This window comes from Megascapheus bottae, chromosome 30 (genome assembly GCF_031878675.1).
Source record: "Megascapheus bottae isolate mThoBot1 chromosome 30, mThoBot2.hap1, whole genome shotgun sequence".
NCBI lineage: Eukaryota > Metazoa > Chordata > Mammalia > Rodentia > Geomyidae > Megascapheus > Megascapheus bottae.
In genome coordinates, this window is record NC_143538.1 from 14,439,428 (window position 1) to 14,454,293 (window position 14,866).

Consider the following 14,866-nt stretch of genomic DNA (forward strand, 5'->3'; position numbering starts at 1 on the left):
CATGTGCTCACCCTTTGGTTGTGGTGGGAGCTGTTCCTCAACTTCTCCCACTCCACCACTTTGGGCCCAGCGGGGCAACATCATGAGCCGTACCACGCAGTAGAAGAACCCGCCCCTCCACTTTTCTTTTCCTTTTGTTGGATTGGAGCAGTGAACTCACCCTCTCAGCAGGAGTACAATGGGCTCTCTATGCACTTTTCTGAGAGAATTTTCCTAGGAACTCACCACCATTCCTTCCTGGGCTTGCAGAATGTAGCCCAAGTCCAGAACTGAGAGAGCAGACAGGACCACTGTGTGGGACCATGCCCTGGGAGGAGAGGGGCACTGGCTATCCCTTTCCCCTTGCCTAGCACACCCTGGTGCTTCAGGGAGGAAATGTGCATGCTTCTCATCTGCATGGCATCATAATGGCCTTGACAGGAGGCTGCGAGGCTGCTTCCATTTCTGTGTCTCTGGGCATGTAGACCAGGAACAGCTCCTTATCGGCAATAGAAATCAAGGTCTTAGGTGTGGATGACAAGGTCCCAGCATCTCAGCCTCATGCTCTGGGTCTGAAGGTCAGCAACTCTCTCCTACAGCCTTTGGGTTTCCAGTTCTGTAGCTGAGAGCATGGGAGAAATGCTGACTCCAGGCTTCCCCATGCTAAGAAAAGATTCTCATACATTTCATGGAGCTAGTAGAAAAATAAATCCTGGTGTGCATGCACATTCCAGGGAGAGAAATGGCTGACGGCAGCCATGGTCTCACTGCAGTACAGTGCTGTGATCCATTAGTGGGGGATGATGGCTTCGGACTGGAAACCAGTGCATCCGGCTCAGCTTTCTGCCGGTGAGATGCAAAAGTAAGCAGATGCTGTCAATTGCCGCTGATACTCCCTGGAGAAAGGTTTTTACTCACTCTGAGTGAGTAGCAAGAGCCATTAGGGGTGTTCAGAAGCTGTTATGGTTGTCCCCCAGAGAGCAACCTGGATCCGGCCAGAGATATCTGGGGCTCAGAAAGCCTTGCTGGCCAGAGAGCAGATGGTAGCCCCCTGCATGCGGAGCCATCTATGCCTATTGTGAAGGACTCTGTGTGACTTCATTCAGTTAAGGAGTCTGGGACTGGTTTGATCAAGGTCAGGCATGGTGTGGTCCTGGGGATGTTTCAGAGAAAATGCTCCCTGGGCCTCTTGGCTGGCTCAACAGGAGCCTGACAAAAGATAGGGAAACTAGGTAGGAGCCTCCATGAGAGCACAGCGGAAGGGGCAGAGGGGTATGTCACAAGGAGGGAGTGCGGCGCCTCTGGCTCTGCACCAGGTTGTCTTTCGGTGTGGCTGATGAGGTGTCACTGGCCATTCTAATTTTATGCCAGCTTATCTTTCTGTGCAGGTGAAGGAGAGGCTGGAACAACTCCCAAGTGTAGGGCTTGTGACTCAATGGTATCGCAGCCCTTTACTGACCCTCATCAGTAAGACCCTCAAAACTCCAGTTTTCAGGAAAAGGAAGCATATCACAGCAGGAACTGGTTTTAGGAAGATACATTACTTTGCCTCCAGGTCCCAGCAGGCGTATCTCCGGTGTTGTTTTCCTAAGCAGTGGGGCATGGCCTTTCCACTAAGCTCTGCCAGGACCTGAAATATGATCTTTTTTTTTTCTTTGCACCTACATTTTCTGTCTTCCTTCCACCTATCACTAACAGGTAACCAAGAAATTATCACTAAGAATGGGTAATGATTGAACAGCTTAAAAAGAATCATATGACTTAGAGCATAGATGAACTTTAATAAAACACATACACACCAGGTGTTAGTGGCTCATGCCTGTAATCCCAGATACTCAGAAAGCTGAGATCTGAGGTTCAAAAGATTTTAGGTTTAAAGCCATCCCAGCCCAAGCAGAAAAATCCGTGAGACTCCTATCTCTAATTAAGTTACAAAAAGGAGGTCTGCAAGAGGAGGTCTGCCTTAAAGTGGTAGAATGTCAGACTTGAGTGAAAAAGCCAAGCAAGAACACAATACCCTGAGATCAAGCACAAAATAGTATTGGCACAAAAACAAAGCAAAACAAAAGATGCACGTACAGCACAACAGGCACTTGTCCTATGAAAACCTGAGACCACTTTAGAACAATGCTATCACAAGAACAAGGACTCTGGTTCACACAGATACAAGGACATGACTGTGGGGCACACCCCACAGAGAAGTGGGATATGAGGAACACATAAGAGGAAGCAGGCTGTGCAAACATTATCACAGTGACTGACACTCAAAGCCAGCCCACGATTTGCTCAATGGAGTGGCATTCTGTGCTTTGGGCTCTTACAAACTTAAAGGGAAATAAGGAGGTACACAGAGGGGCACTCCTCACCACTCCTCACCTCCATTCCCTCTATTCTTGTTCCTTAGCCCTAAAGGGATTTCCAGCTGTAGGTGGGGCCTGGCAGGAAGAAAGGGCCACCAAACAAAATGCACAGCTTTACACATAGCAAGGGTGCAAAATTGCCAGAGAGGCGCCATCAGAAGGAGGAGCCAGAGGAGAGAAGAGCCATCCGAAGGAGGAGCCAGTGGGAAGAGGGGCCAGTAGAGGGAGGGTCATCGGAGGGAGAGGCCATCAAAGGGAAGGGCAGCAGAGGGAGGAGCCAGAAGAGGGAGAAGACGGTGGAGAGAGGCACCATCAGAGGGAGGAGCCAGTGGAGAGAGGGGCCAGTAGAGGGAGGGGCCACGCGGTGGAAGAATCGGCAGAGGGAGGAGTTAGAAGGGGCATGGCCAGCAGAGGGGGGTCAGCAGAGGGAAGAAACCCATACATACTTCACATTGGTGTTGGTGCAGATGATGTACTCAATCTCGTCAGAGTACGGGTTCTGGAAGGTGAAGCTGCTGGTGCGGATCAGCGTCCACTCCCGGTTCTTGGTGCGGAACCGGTACATGACCGACAGCACTTGGCCTTTCAGCTTCACCACCTGAGAAAACATTGGGGAGGAAGTCTGGGAGGGGATGGGGGGGATGGTGCCTCTCCGGAGGGAGAGGCACGGAGGATGGTGTGGCTGTGAAGACCAGGAAGACACTGCCACCAAAGACTGTAAGAGAGGGAGTGGGGAATGGGCTTCCTGCACAAAAACCATGGTGGGAGAAAGCAGCCTCACCTCCCAGACCATCACCATCATCAGCATCATCATCACCACCACCACAGTAGCTGTCATGATGAAAAAAGGAAGGGGCAGGGACGGGAGCAGGAGCTTGCCTTAAGTTTCCCCGGGTTCAGCTCTTCCATTTGATTTCTCAGTAAACTGATCCAGAGAGGGAATTGGAAAAACGCAAATTTCCTGGCCTTTGGCTTGGCACACTGTTACTGCACCAAATTCAACTTCTTCACAACTTGCTCATGTTCTAAGGTCTCATGTCCAGCTATTAAGGGCCTTTGTTTGCCTCCAGAGTCAAGAGCTGACCCCTAGCTGACATAGCTCTTCCCATGCTTTCACAAGAACAAGCCACTTCCTTTCATCAACACTGTTCCCCCACCTTGCCTGCTGGTGGCCAGAGCCCAAGGAACACAACCTCATCTGGCCATGGTCAGGCTTAAGCCATGACATCCCTGAGACTGCACGGCTGCTGCCAGCTAGAACTAGGCTGGGACTTCACTCTTGTGCATCCCTGCCTGAGAAATGAGGCCGCTGCTCACAGAGCAAGAGTAACGGACCACCAAACGGGACCAGATTCCTTCTTCATATTTTCTAAATCAACTAGGTTCGGACAACACCGATTGTTTACACCTCACATGCTGCTGGGTGAAGGGGCACTGGATGTGGTGATGTTACCAATGTGCCGCTGGATGAAGAGGTGGTAGATAATGTGACAGTGGTGTTCCCAGGTGTTCCAGTGCCTCCAGTCCTCACCCTGTTACCACCTTGCTATGTGACCTAGGTGGGCAGCCAGGTCTCTCTAGCCATGTACACACACGCCTGGCACATCCTAGGACTCACAGCCCTTTAGTCTTGTACACGTGTACCTGGCACGTCCTGGGACTTATACCCCTCTAGTCATGTACACGTACACCTAGCTATGTATGAGCCGCAATCAGTCAATACCTGCTGGAAGCTCTCACGCAGATGGCTCTGATCCTCAGGGTGACAGAATTCCAAAATGTCCTTTCCCAGAAGATCCTAAATAAAGATAGGTGCCAATAATCCCATTTTTTAATTTTGTAAAATCTATTCACCAAGGGAAAAAGAGGTTCATTTATATGTCCATCTTAAATTTGCCCTACCACAAGCTTTTTTTTTTTTTTTGTTTTTGTGCCAGGCCCAGGGTTTGAACTCAGAGCTTAGGCACTGTCCCTGAATTTTTGTACTCAAGGCTAGTGCTCTCTCTACAACTTTAGACATAGCTATTTTCTTGATGATTAATTAGAGATAAGTCTCATAGAGTGTCCTGCCCTGGACTGTCTTTGACCCATAATACTCAGATCTCAGCCTGCATAGCTAAGATTACAGGCATGAGCCACCATAGATTTTTTTTTTGCCAGTCCTGGGGCTTGAACTCAGTGCCTGGGCACTGTCCTTGGGTTTTCTCAAGGCTAGTGCTCTACCATTTGAGCCACAGCACCACCTCTGGCTTTTTATGTATATGTTGTACCAGAGAATCGATCCCAGGACTTTGTGCATGCTAAGCAAGCACTCTACTACTAGGCAAATGCTCCCGGCCACCACAGATGTTTAATAAAGCAAGGCCCACCAGTTTTGTTTAGGAGCCACCACAGAGCTGGCTTCTTCTACTCAAGACTCTATAATAATTACTCATTTCGCTAAGGCACTAGGATCAGTGATTTCAGAAGGCAATTTTATTTTTGTTTGCCTTGGAAAGGCAAACTGCAGTCAATATATTTTAATAAACATCAAAAGAAAGCACAATCATTTCATGTGGACAGATGTGTGGCTTATGAAAACTGAAATTGTTTAAATGTGGAAACTAGCTGTCTTGTAGCTGAGGCAATGAGGCTATCATAAAATAACCGTGGTATTAAAAGTCTGTTTGCCATCTATCTGCACTAATCAATGCTCTATTCGGCCTTAATCCAAAACAAAAGTGTTTCACAATTAGATAGAGAATAAAAAACTGGAAAGGAAACTTCAAATGTGTTATGGGGAAGTGGTCCATTTAAAGTCCTGGACAGCAAGGGTGTAAGCTGACTTGTTCACTGGAGCCTACAGAAGTACATATTGCCCATGTGTGAGCTGAGCCAATATCAATGGGTAGTCCACGAGCATGTCCAGACCATCCAGACATTCTTGGCAGAGTGTGACTGGCAACACAATGCCAACATATAAGTTTCCCCTTATTCCATCCTAGAATGTAGGATGAAGGGCTCTAATATTCTGGGTTTGCATTGTTTCTAGTGTGAAACATATATGTAGGACTGGAGTATAGCTCAGTGAGGTTCTGAATTTGAACCCCAACATAGCAAAACCATAAATAAAATGAAAATATACATGTAATTAAAACATTCATATCAGCGTTCCTCAAAATTTGCTCTTCAGAATACAGATCTTTTTTCTTTACTTTAAAAAGCTTTTTTTTTTGTATCTAGGTTTTGCTCTATTTTAAATCTCTGCTAGGAGAGCCCAAGGTTTCTACTGATTATGACAAATGAGAGAAACCATTGAGCCTATGTTCCTTTGAGTCTGGCTTACTTCACTTAATATGATTTTTTCTAAGTCTTTCCATTTCCTTACAAATGGGGCCATGTTGTTCTTTCTGACTGCAGCATAGAATTCCATTGTGTATAAATACCACATCCTGTTGATCCACTCATCAACTGAGGGACATCTAGGTTGGTTCCATATCTTTGCTATGGTAAATAGTGCTGCAATGAACATTGTTGTGCTAGTGGATTTAGTATGTCCTTGTTTCTGGATGACTGGGTAAATGCCAAGTAGTGGAATTGCTGGGTCATAGGGGAGCTCTATGTTTAGTCTTTTGAGGAACTGCCATACTGCTTTCCATAGTGATTGAATGAATTTGGACTCCCATCAATGATGCTAAATGAAAGGGCCTTCAGGATATAGAAACAAAAGCCATATAATGAGTGATTGTTGTCCTTAATGTACTATGTTGTCTCTCATCTCTTTTGCTGTCCCTTGGTTATCTCATATTGTTACAGTATTTCACCTTGTTATCTGATATATATATATATATATATATATGCTTATTTGGTTATTTGAAATAGGATAGGGAAGGGGGGGAAACAAGATGAGGGGCAGGGGTGGGGGGAGGGAAATGAGGACCAAGATATGAGAAAGGGTATCAATGTATGTGAAGTAATGCACCTTCTATCTGGTGAATATAATATAACTTTCTATTAATTACAATAGAAATAGACGGAAAAAAAGAAAAGTAAAAAAAAAGCTTTAAAAAAATTGCCTCCAGATTTAGGTCTCTACAGACCTTAAATATAATAAATACCTGTATGTTCTTCATGTAGAATGAATTGTCTGTAGTTGTCACACTGGCATTTTATTTTTTTCTGTGCACATAAACATACATGTGCAATGTCTATGTTGTGCTGCATGCATGTAAGCATGTAAGCTCACATGTCCATACACACCTAATGGGTTCATTGTTGAGCTTTTTGGCAGTTACTTGCAGAGATCATAGCACTTCTCCCCAAAATGTTTTATCATGTATCTCATAAAAAATGATGCATGCTCACAAAACTACAGCATACAAATACCATACCTAAGGAAAATAATATGTGTTTGATAAATTTACCCAATATCCCATGTATGTTGACATGAAACTTGCCTCCAAGGGTCCTCCCTAGCTAGATGTCTTCAGGCTGGGACGCAGCTCAGCTCTCCTGTTGCATGTAGTTGCTGAAGCTCTTTGGTGCTAACTACTCTTGCTTTTTTCTGTTTCTCAGGACAATGATTTGCTAAAAAAAATCTGCAACCAAGATCTGAAAAGGTGCCTCAACGTAAGCAGGGGATTAGAGAAACGTCAAGGTGGTATCCTAGCAAGATTCTGCAGAGTCTTTCGTGTTGTTAAACTTTGTAATAGATTGATTGATCTGAACTCTGGTGTGTAAAAAAATCAGCTGGAGAGCCATCAAGATCAGAAACAAAGATAACAAGTTAATCTGCAATAGTATAGATGTTTACAGTGAACTTTCTTTCTTTGAAAAGGTGTCACTCTATCCATATCTTTATATGATATTTCTTTACAATGTTGCTGTGTCGTATCTCAAGTGAGATAAATACATTTTAAGAAAAGTCAAGTTTCTAGTCAACTGCCACGAATTTGAAATTACCTACTGACCTGGGGTTGGTAGCCAATCACGCTAATGCATCTTGGATCCACAAACGTGATGATCCCATCAGAGTTATGTCGGGACAGGAATTCTGTGGGCACCGACATCCCATTCATATCCATGCATACAGGAGAGCTGGTCACCTGGAACAGGGGAGTCCACAGCCAAGGTGTTAACGATGGAGATGATGGAGATGGAGATGGAGATCAAGGAATGCCAGAGAGAGAGGGTGGGAATAACGCGTGTGGCTTAAACTTCTGGGTCACTGGCACAGAGCGTTCAGAGAGCTTCCAAGTGTTCCCTAAGCAACCAGGAATGCCCCTACCTGCCATGGTGGGGCACTGAAAACTTTACATCTCTAGCTAATGGGAAAAAGGGAACCTATAACTTCACAGAGCAGTTGTGGGCATAAAAGAGACCCTGCATGTTCAGCCTTGTCACCCTGCCCGGCAAACGGTGTTCCATACATTTTACACCCTCCCCTTCTCTTGTCTTTCCTTTCACTAAAAATGGCAAGTAAACTTATGTCACTGGTTAAAATATTCCAAAAGCACAGGTTTTCAGGTAAAATTTACCCACATATTCCTTTTTATTATCATCCTCAAGTAGTTGTACAAAGGAGTTACCACTTAAGAAGGCAGTTTACAGATACAGTGTATCTTTTTAAAAAAAGATTTTATTAACATTGACTTTTTTACATCATAGTTCAGATAAGTTTAACAAATAGGTATTCAAGAATGAGATTTCTGTGTGCAATCACTGGCACATAAATTTAAGGACAAAATTAAAATTAAGCTGAGAGTTTGTATGTCATAGATTCATATCAATCTATATAACATTGTGGGTATAGAGTATATAGCCCATTGTAGAGTTTTATGCCTATGTAGTTATATTTATATCTCCAAGTTCATGTCAATGACCTTGAGTACCCAAATATTGAGTCTTCGCTCTGTTTGGATGGATCTAAGGATACAAGACATCTTGATCACTCCTTTCAATATTCTCACCCATCCTTCCTGTACCCACCCATTCCCTCACTCTTCTTCATTTTGTAGGATATACACAAGATTCTTGACAGCATTCTCTCCCTCTTGTCCTCTTCATTCATCTGCGTCTTTCTCCTTCCTCTTGCCCCACCACTTTTGAATGCCCACTCCCTGGTCCATCAGTAAGGAATCCCTAGAACTTGTCATACATTAAAGGAATTGCTTGTTCATTTGTCTAAAAACATAGTCAAGCTTGGGAAAGCAGGGATGGAAGACTACTGTCCTCACAACTGCTCATTTTTCTCCCCTTGTCAGTTAAAGGTTCTCCAAGTCATGAGGACAACACTGTTGTCCACAATTCACTGCATGAGTCAGACCTTGTAGGGAACGAGCAAGCATTCAATCAAGTTCCCAAAGTGGGAACTTAGTGCTAGCAGAGCACGGAGGAGGGGTGGATGGTTTTGATTAAAAACATCAGGAGTTATTTTTGATGAGTCTTGAAGGATGAATAGATAAAAGTACACAGGAAGAAAAGGAAGTTTAAAAGAAGAACAAATACATGACAGGAGAAGGAACATTCTGTGGATACCCACAGAGGTGAGGAAGTGTAGGTTAAGCCAAAAGGAACAGTGGTTTAGGAAAAGGATGTGGTGAGAAAAGAAGGGTAGATGAAATTGAATGATGAACCTGGTCTGTATCCCGTGTGCCCTGGTGAACCACTGGGGGAGAATAAGCAGGGATGTGATGTAAACAAACTAGACTGCAATAACCAATCTACAACGATGAGCAACGGACTAATAAAAAATGTCAGTGCAGCACGACCTCCACTGTTGACAGCTTATCACTTGGCCTCAGCCCATCCCAGAGTGACACACAAATGCCAGTGAATACTGACTTCACAGGCATCAAATGTATAGTCCTTGTCCTTGGCCATAAGAAGGCCTAATCTGCGATGGAGACACCCAGAAGGGATTCCTTACCTGGAGTCTCCCAATTGCCACGAGGCAGTATTTACTGCCTTGTCCCACATCAGCGTCTTCATCAGGGATCGTCATCCCTACAGTGAGATATGTCAGCCTTATCAGCTTGCCCAAAGCAAGTGGAAAAGAAGGCAAGTGCTTGTGATTTCAGTTTGTGCAACCAAAACCCCCAATTCACTGCTGCTGCTCTGGACAGGGAAGCTAGCCAGTGACCTCACCAGCCCCCCTCCCACTTCCCACTTCTCTCTGCTCGATGTAGTTTCACAGTTCCAAAGCCACCATCATTGCATCTGTGAGTGATGCAGAAACAATGAAGGGAGATATGATTCAATTGTTCATCTAGATGTTTTCACAATTTTGTCAAAACCTTTAGTTAGGAAGGAAATTGCAGTAAGAAGCCTAAGTGATTCTTCCAAGTCACATAAACATTTTACTTTGCTGTCCACAGAGACTATGACAAAGATTGTTTTGTTTTAACTATCACAGAAAATAAGAGTTGTTTCCGGCTGCTTCTAGGAGCAGGTACTCTTTGGTCAGATATGAGCAGCACTCAGCCTTCTGGAAGATACCTTATCGTTCTCTTACCTGCAGGGGGCCAGGCCTTGATGTACCCTGTGCAGTGGACCACAGCATACTGGGCTTCACCCTCTTTCACAGGGCCAAGGCCATTCCTGAAGAAAGAACATCTGTGAAACTTTTCAGCACATGAGAACCATGATGTCATCAGCTTCTGTAGCCTCTAAGCTACTGGGCTCCCTTGTTTGTCTCTTCACTTCTGAATCTTAACTTCTCGTCACCCTGTTTTACCTCCTCCTACATGGCCTGAGAGTCACAAGTAAATTCTATTCAGCTTCACTTTCTTTTTATTTTTTGAATGTGTGTGTGTGTGTGTGTGTGTGTGTGTGTGTGTGTGTGCGTGTGTGTGTGTTAAAGTTGACATACAGGAGCTAGTTACATAATCAGGTAATGAGTATATTTTTTTCTTTTTTTTCTTTTTGCCAGACCTGGGCTTGAGCTCAGGGCCTGAGCACTGTCTTTGGACTTTCTCAAGGCTAGAGCTCCACCATTTGAACTACAGCACCACGTCTGGCTTTTTTCTATGTATATGGTACTGAGGAATCGAATCTGGGTCTTCGTGCGTTAGGCAAGCACTCTACCACTAAGCCAAACTCCTGGCCCCTACATTTCTTTTTGAAGAGTGTCACACCTTCCCTCGATATCTCCCAGTTATTTCCTCCCATCCTCACCCACAAGTTGTATAGTTCATTTTCAATATAGTGTTCAGTGAGTACCACTGCTGGGTTTGTTTACTCATTGTCCCTCCATTTCTGCACCTCCTTATCCTCCCAAAGTCAAATAAACTGACAGACAAGACAAAGATAAAGAAAATAAAAATAGCAACCAAGGGAAAAAAACCTGGTTTCCATTTCTTAGAGATCATTTTGATAAATATCTTATATGCTCATATGCACATAGGTATTGAGCCTCTGTGATCCTGTGGTCTCAATGTGTGACTGTCTAGAGATAATTTATCATGTCATGGTGCATTTTTGGCGTTTTACCATCCAGTATGTTTTCTTATAGGTATACAGGCACATTCTAGTCAACTTTACATTCTTGCCTTAGCCACTGCCTCCCTGGAGCACAACCTCAGTTCTCCCTAAACTCAGCCCCCTCTTCGAGTTGGGCCCCTGCCCAGCTTAGGACATCAACACCATCAACCTGCATAGTCCCAGAGAACACGCCAGGAGGGCACTGACCTGAACCTTTTCCTCATGGTGGTTATTCTGTTCAGGGGCAGGTGATCCAAGGGAGCATTTCCACACCTAAGATTTGACAGACAAAGAAGAGTGAGCAGAGGTCCAGGTAAGTTTACGAAACATACATTGCTGCTATCAAGTTCATGGGCCTCAATGGACACTTTTGTATACATTCAGGTATGACCTATGGACAATGCCCTGCAAAGGGAAGGAGCAGGCTTCCAGGCCTTTGAATTTTAATTGCCACCACAGAAAGGTAAGTTGATCTACTTTAAAGTTCACCTGGAAAGTATTTCTGAGCCTGCCCATTGCTCCTACACAATGACTGCAGAGAAGCCCAGCTCCACTGAGTCCTACAGCCCACTGCAGTAACACAGTGGCTCTCAGGAAACAAGGGGGGGGCGGAGCATGACAGTAGCAGTGTCTCTTCAGGCCCAAACAAAGACATTGACTCAAAACAGATGCTGTCAGCTGATGAATGGTAGCATCTTCTCATGCTTCCACATACAGCTGTGGAATCTCTCCCTTCCCTCCTTCGTGGTCCAATCCTGCAACTGTCTAGACAGCTGTAAGCCTGCTGATGGCAGAGGAGATTATAGGAACAGAACACAATGAGGGGTAGAACCAGATCTTTCTTTGTGTCCCTCTGGGAGCTAGGGAAAAAGAAGCAGCACTCCCTGCTCTGGAAGGACCTTCTCAGTGGACTTTCTAGTACCCCAGGTTCCAACATCCAGAGCCTACACGTGGCCAGGCTCTGGCCACTGGTGGTTACTCCTACTTCTAGTTTGTAAGTGACTTTCCATTCTCTAACTACATGGCAAGGTACAGCCTAGGGATCTTAACTTGAAGTACAACAAAGGTAGGGGTGCCATTACACTCGAGACCTTGGAAAGCTGCCAGACTTTGAAAAGTTTTCACAGCAGTCTGTGGCATTGTTGCCCAGGGATGCTGGCAGGATCTATGCCCTTTTCCTGCAGATTGTGCCCAGTGTCCTGCTGATATTAAGTTGCTTTATCAGCAGAGAAGGCTGCTTTTGGCAGATCCAGTAGTGTGGGCCTGGCACTTCAACAAGCAATTTGGAGTACACCTAGAGAGATGCCAGGGCAGAGAGAGGGCTAAATGGATTTAACTGATACGGGGCAGTAATAATGGCATTGTACACAGCTAACAGAAATGTATATATGACCATGCCAAGCAATGAATTCACAAGGGAATTGATTGGATGATGCAATTAAGAATTTGTTTCTGCTTCGGGTGGTGGTGCATGCCTGTACTCTTAGCTACTCAGGGAAAAAGTTCACAAGGCTCCATTTCAACCAGTAGAGGCTGAGATCAGGAGGACTGAGGTTCCAGGCAGGCCTATGTTGGACACAGTGGTGTATACCTATCATCCCAGCTACCACAGAAATTGTAAATATCAGGACCAGATCTAGGCTGGTCTGGGGCAAAAAGGGAGACCTATCTCAAAAATAAAAAGGGGGAGAAGAACGAAGAAGAGAATAATTTGTATTACCAGGGTACTATTGAATGTTTCTGAGCAAGGATGGCACTGGTGCCATTCACCAAGCACTGCAGGACAACCTTGCTTAACTTCATTAGCTGATAGCACCTGACCCTGGGAGAGTGCTGCTCATGTGACTCCAAGACCCAGTGTGCCCCTGCCAGATGAACAGGAACAGGCAGTGAGGCTCCACCCTAAGTAGAGGGGTTTTGTGGATCATGTATTATCACCCCAATACTGTCTTGTGACCTGAGGGGTGGTGATAGGGGTTTCACCTATGCCTTCTGGACCAATTCCAACTGGTCAACCTGGCGAGGGCAGGAGCAGGGCAAAGAACAGCTAACCCCAGATCCTGAAGAGTCATGTCTTTGAAGGGACCCCAATGCTGCTGTCAGAAGACCTAGCCAAGGGATCGGGGGCAGATGTGAAGCATCTTCTGTTGACCACTTTGTGGTTCCCTAGAGACCCACAAGTGCAGTTGCGGGCCTCACAGCAAAGCACATCAAACTGACCTTGGCCAGTGGCTCACAATGTTGGGCCTACTGGAGCCCTGCAGGGGTCAGGCAGCTTGACAGAAGGGAGAGGTCAGATAGTGAAGGCCAGTGTAGAATCTTTCAGCCTTGTAGAGGGGCTCAAGGAAGGTGGGTACTGTATGGCCAGGAAAGCCTGGATAGGCTCCTCCTGGAGGAGGATGAGGAGGTGGAAGTTGGCCTTGCTCCTTTGCCTGTAGTTCCAGCTCCTGCTGAGTTCCCTTCTGAGGTCAAGAGATGCAGCCTCAGTCTTCATGATTTGGATGTGAACTACTCCCCACAAGGCTCACGTGTCCTCTAAAGGGCTTGGTTCCTGGTTCTGATCACAGGGGCTTGAGGAGAGACTGGATCACGAGGGCTCTGACTTCATCCATGGATTAATCTACTGATGGACACATAATCTGACAAGTAGGAGACAGGGGTGTGCCTTGGTGGGACAGGCTGGATGCACAAACAGGAGAATTGTAGATAGCAAGCTGTGAACTATGAATGGGCAGAAAAGTGTTGTGTGTATGTGCGCGTGCTGTGCAGGGGTTGGGGAGCAGATGGGAAGAAGAAGGGCACGATTCCACAACAGACCAAGCAGTCTGAGGTCCCCGGAGAGAAATCAAGTCAACCCTTGAGACCTTCACAGAGCCCATGCTGGCTCTGAATGGCAGATCAGAGGGAGCATACCAACCATAGCCATGGCACTGCTGTCCCCAACAGACCTCATTCTGCAGATGAAAGAGCGCCGTGAACCCATGCACATCCGCATTGACGACTGCTGCCCCTCTTTCTTGACAGTTCCAGTCTTCAGGTCCAGGATCCGGCCTGAAAGAGAGAGTCATCATTGCCAGCTGCTGCCTGAGATCCCGAGACAGAACAGGGAGGTGGGAGAAATGTTCCAAAGCTCTGCCACATGAGGACAAGTGGGGCTGTACCAATTGCTTATTTCTTGGCATTCTCAACATTCTTTGGCAGACAACTTGCAGGACAATGAAATCCATACAATTCAAAATGCCTTGTTTTCTTCCGGGCAATCTACACTTGCTGGCTCTACTTTGTCAGATTCCAGAGCCTCAAGTCATTGTAATCTGGCTGTCTCTTCCCCTACTCCAAGCAGTGGTTGCCAAGGTCACCAAAGACTTCTTCCTGGCTAAATCCAAAGCACATTTTTTTCCTTTGCTTTATCCAACTGGAGTTTACCCATCCACACTGATCCCTTCCTAAACCCTTCTCTACTCTGGGCCTCTTACCCAGCATTCTGTGTTCTTTCTCTATCTGCCAGTTCACGGTTTAAGGACTCCCATCTTCAACTATCACTTTTTCTCATCCTGCCCATCCATCCCTTGTGCAGTTTTATCATATCTGAAGTTTTAGAGATCACTTTTGGATGCTCATGACCCTATATCTGCATGTCCACAAACACCTTCACTTCCTTTACCAGTTAAATCTATGATACTAGCAGATGACTACACCCAAAAGGCAGCTTCATTCACTCCTTCCAGAACACCTCCTAAACACCCGTAACAAGCATCAACACCAACTTGGATGTTTCCGTTGGGTGGTTGTTGTAAGCATTAAGTGAGCTAAAAGTGAAAGCTAATAATCTGGGGGAAGATCCAATGTGGTCTGTAAATGCTCATAAAAAATATGAAAATATCTTATCAGTCACCAATATTTCTCCTGGGACCTCTGGCTTATGCACTTCTCCCATCCACATAACTCTTGCACCTCTAAGCAAGGTGTGCACAGAATTCAACTGCATTACCAGGCTGGCACAGTCTAAGGGCTATGCACAGTCTGTGCAGGAGGCCCTGAGAGTCTGCTGACTGTGCTGTCAGCAG

The 14,866-nt window shown here is 45.6% G+C and overlaps 1 protein-coding gene across 5 annotated transcripts in view; it reads right to left on the reverse strand.

The window, feature by feature from the left end:
- The window catches only part of Arnt2 (aryl hydrocarbon receptor nuclear translocator 2), a 67,084-nt gene that overhangs the window by 13,217 nt on the left and 39,001 nt on the right, over nt 1-14,866 (reverse strand). For all 5 annotated transcript variants that reach the window (XM_090321652.1, XM_090321648.1, XM_090321649.1 and 2 more), the window contains 7 exons: nt 13,748-13,850; nt 11,007-11,072; nt 9,832-9,917; nt 9,247-9,323; nt 7,289-7,423; nt 4,063-4,137; nt 2,786-2,937 (listed from right to left, as the gene is read on the reverse strand). In XM_090321652.1, the coding sequence (XP_090177778.1) occupies nt 2,786-2,937; nt 4,063-4,137; nt 7,289-7,423; nt 9,247-9,323; nt 9,832-9,917; nt 11,007-11,072; nt 13,748-13,850 (694 nt within the window). The remainder of the gene's footprint in view (nt 1-2,785; nt 2,938-4,062; nt 4,138-7,288; nt 7,424-9,246; nt 9,324-9,831; nt 9,918-11,006; nt 11,073-13,747; nt 13,851-14,866) is intronic.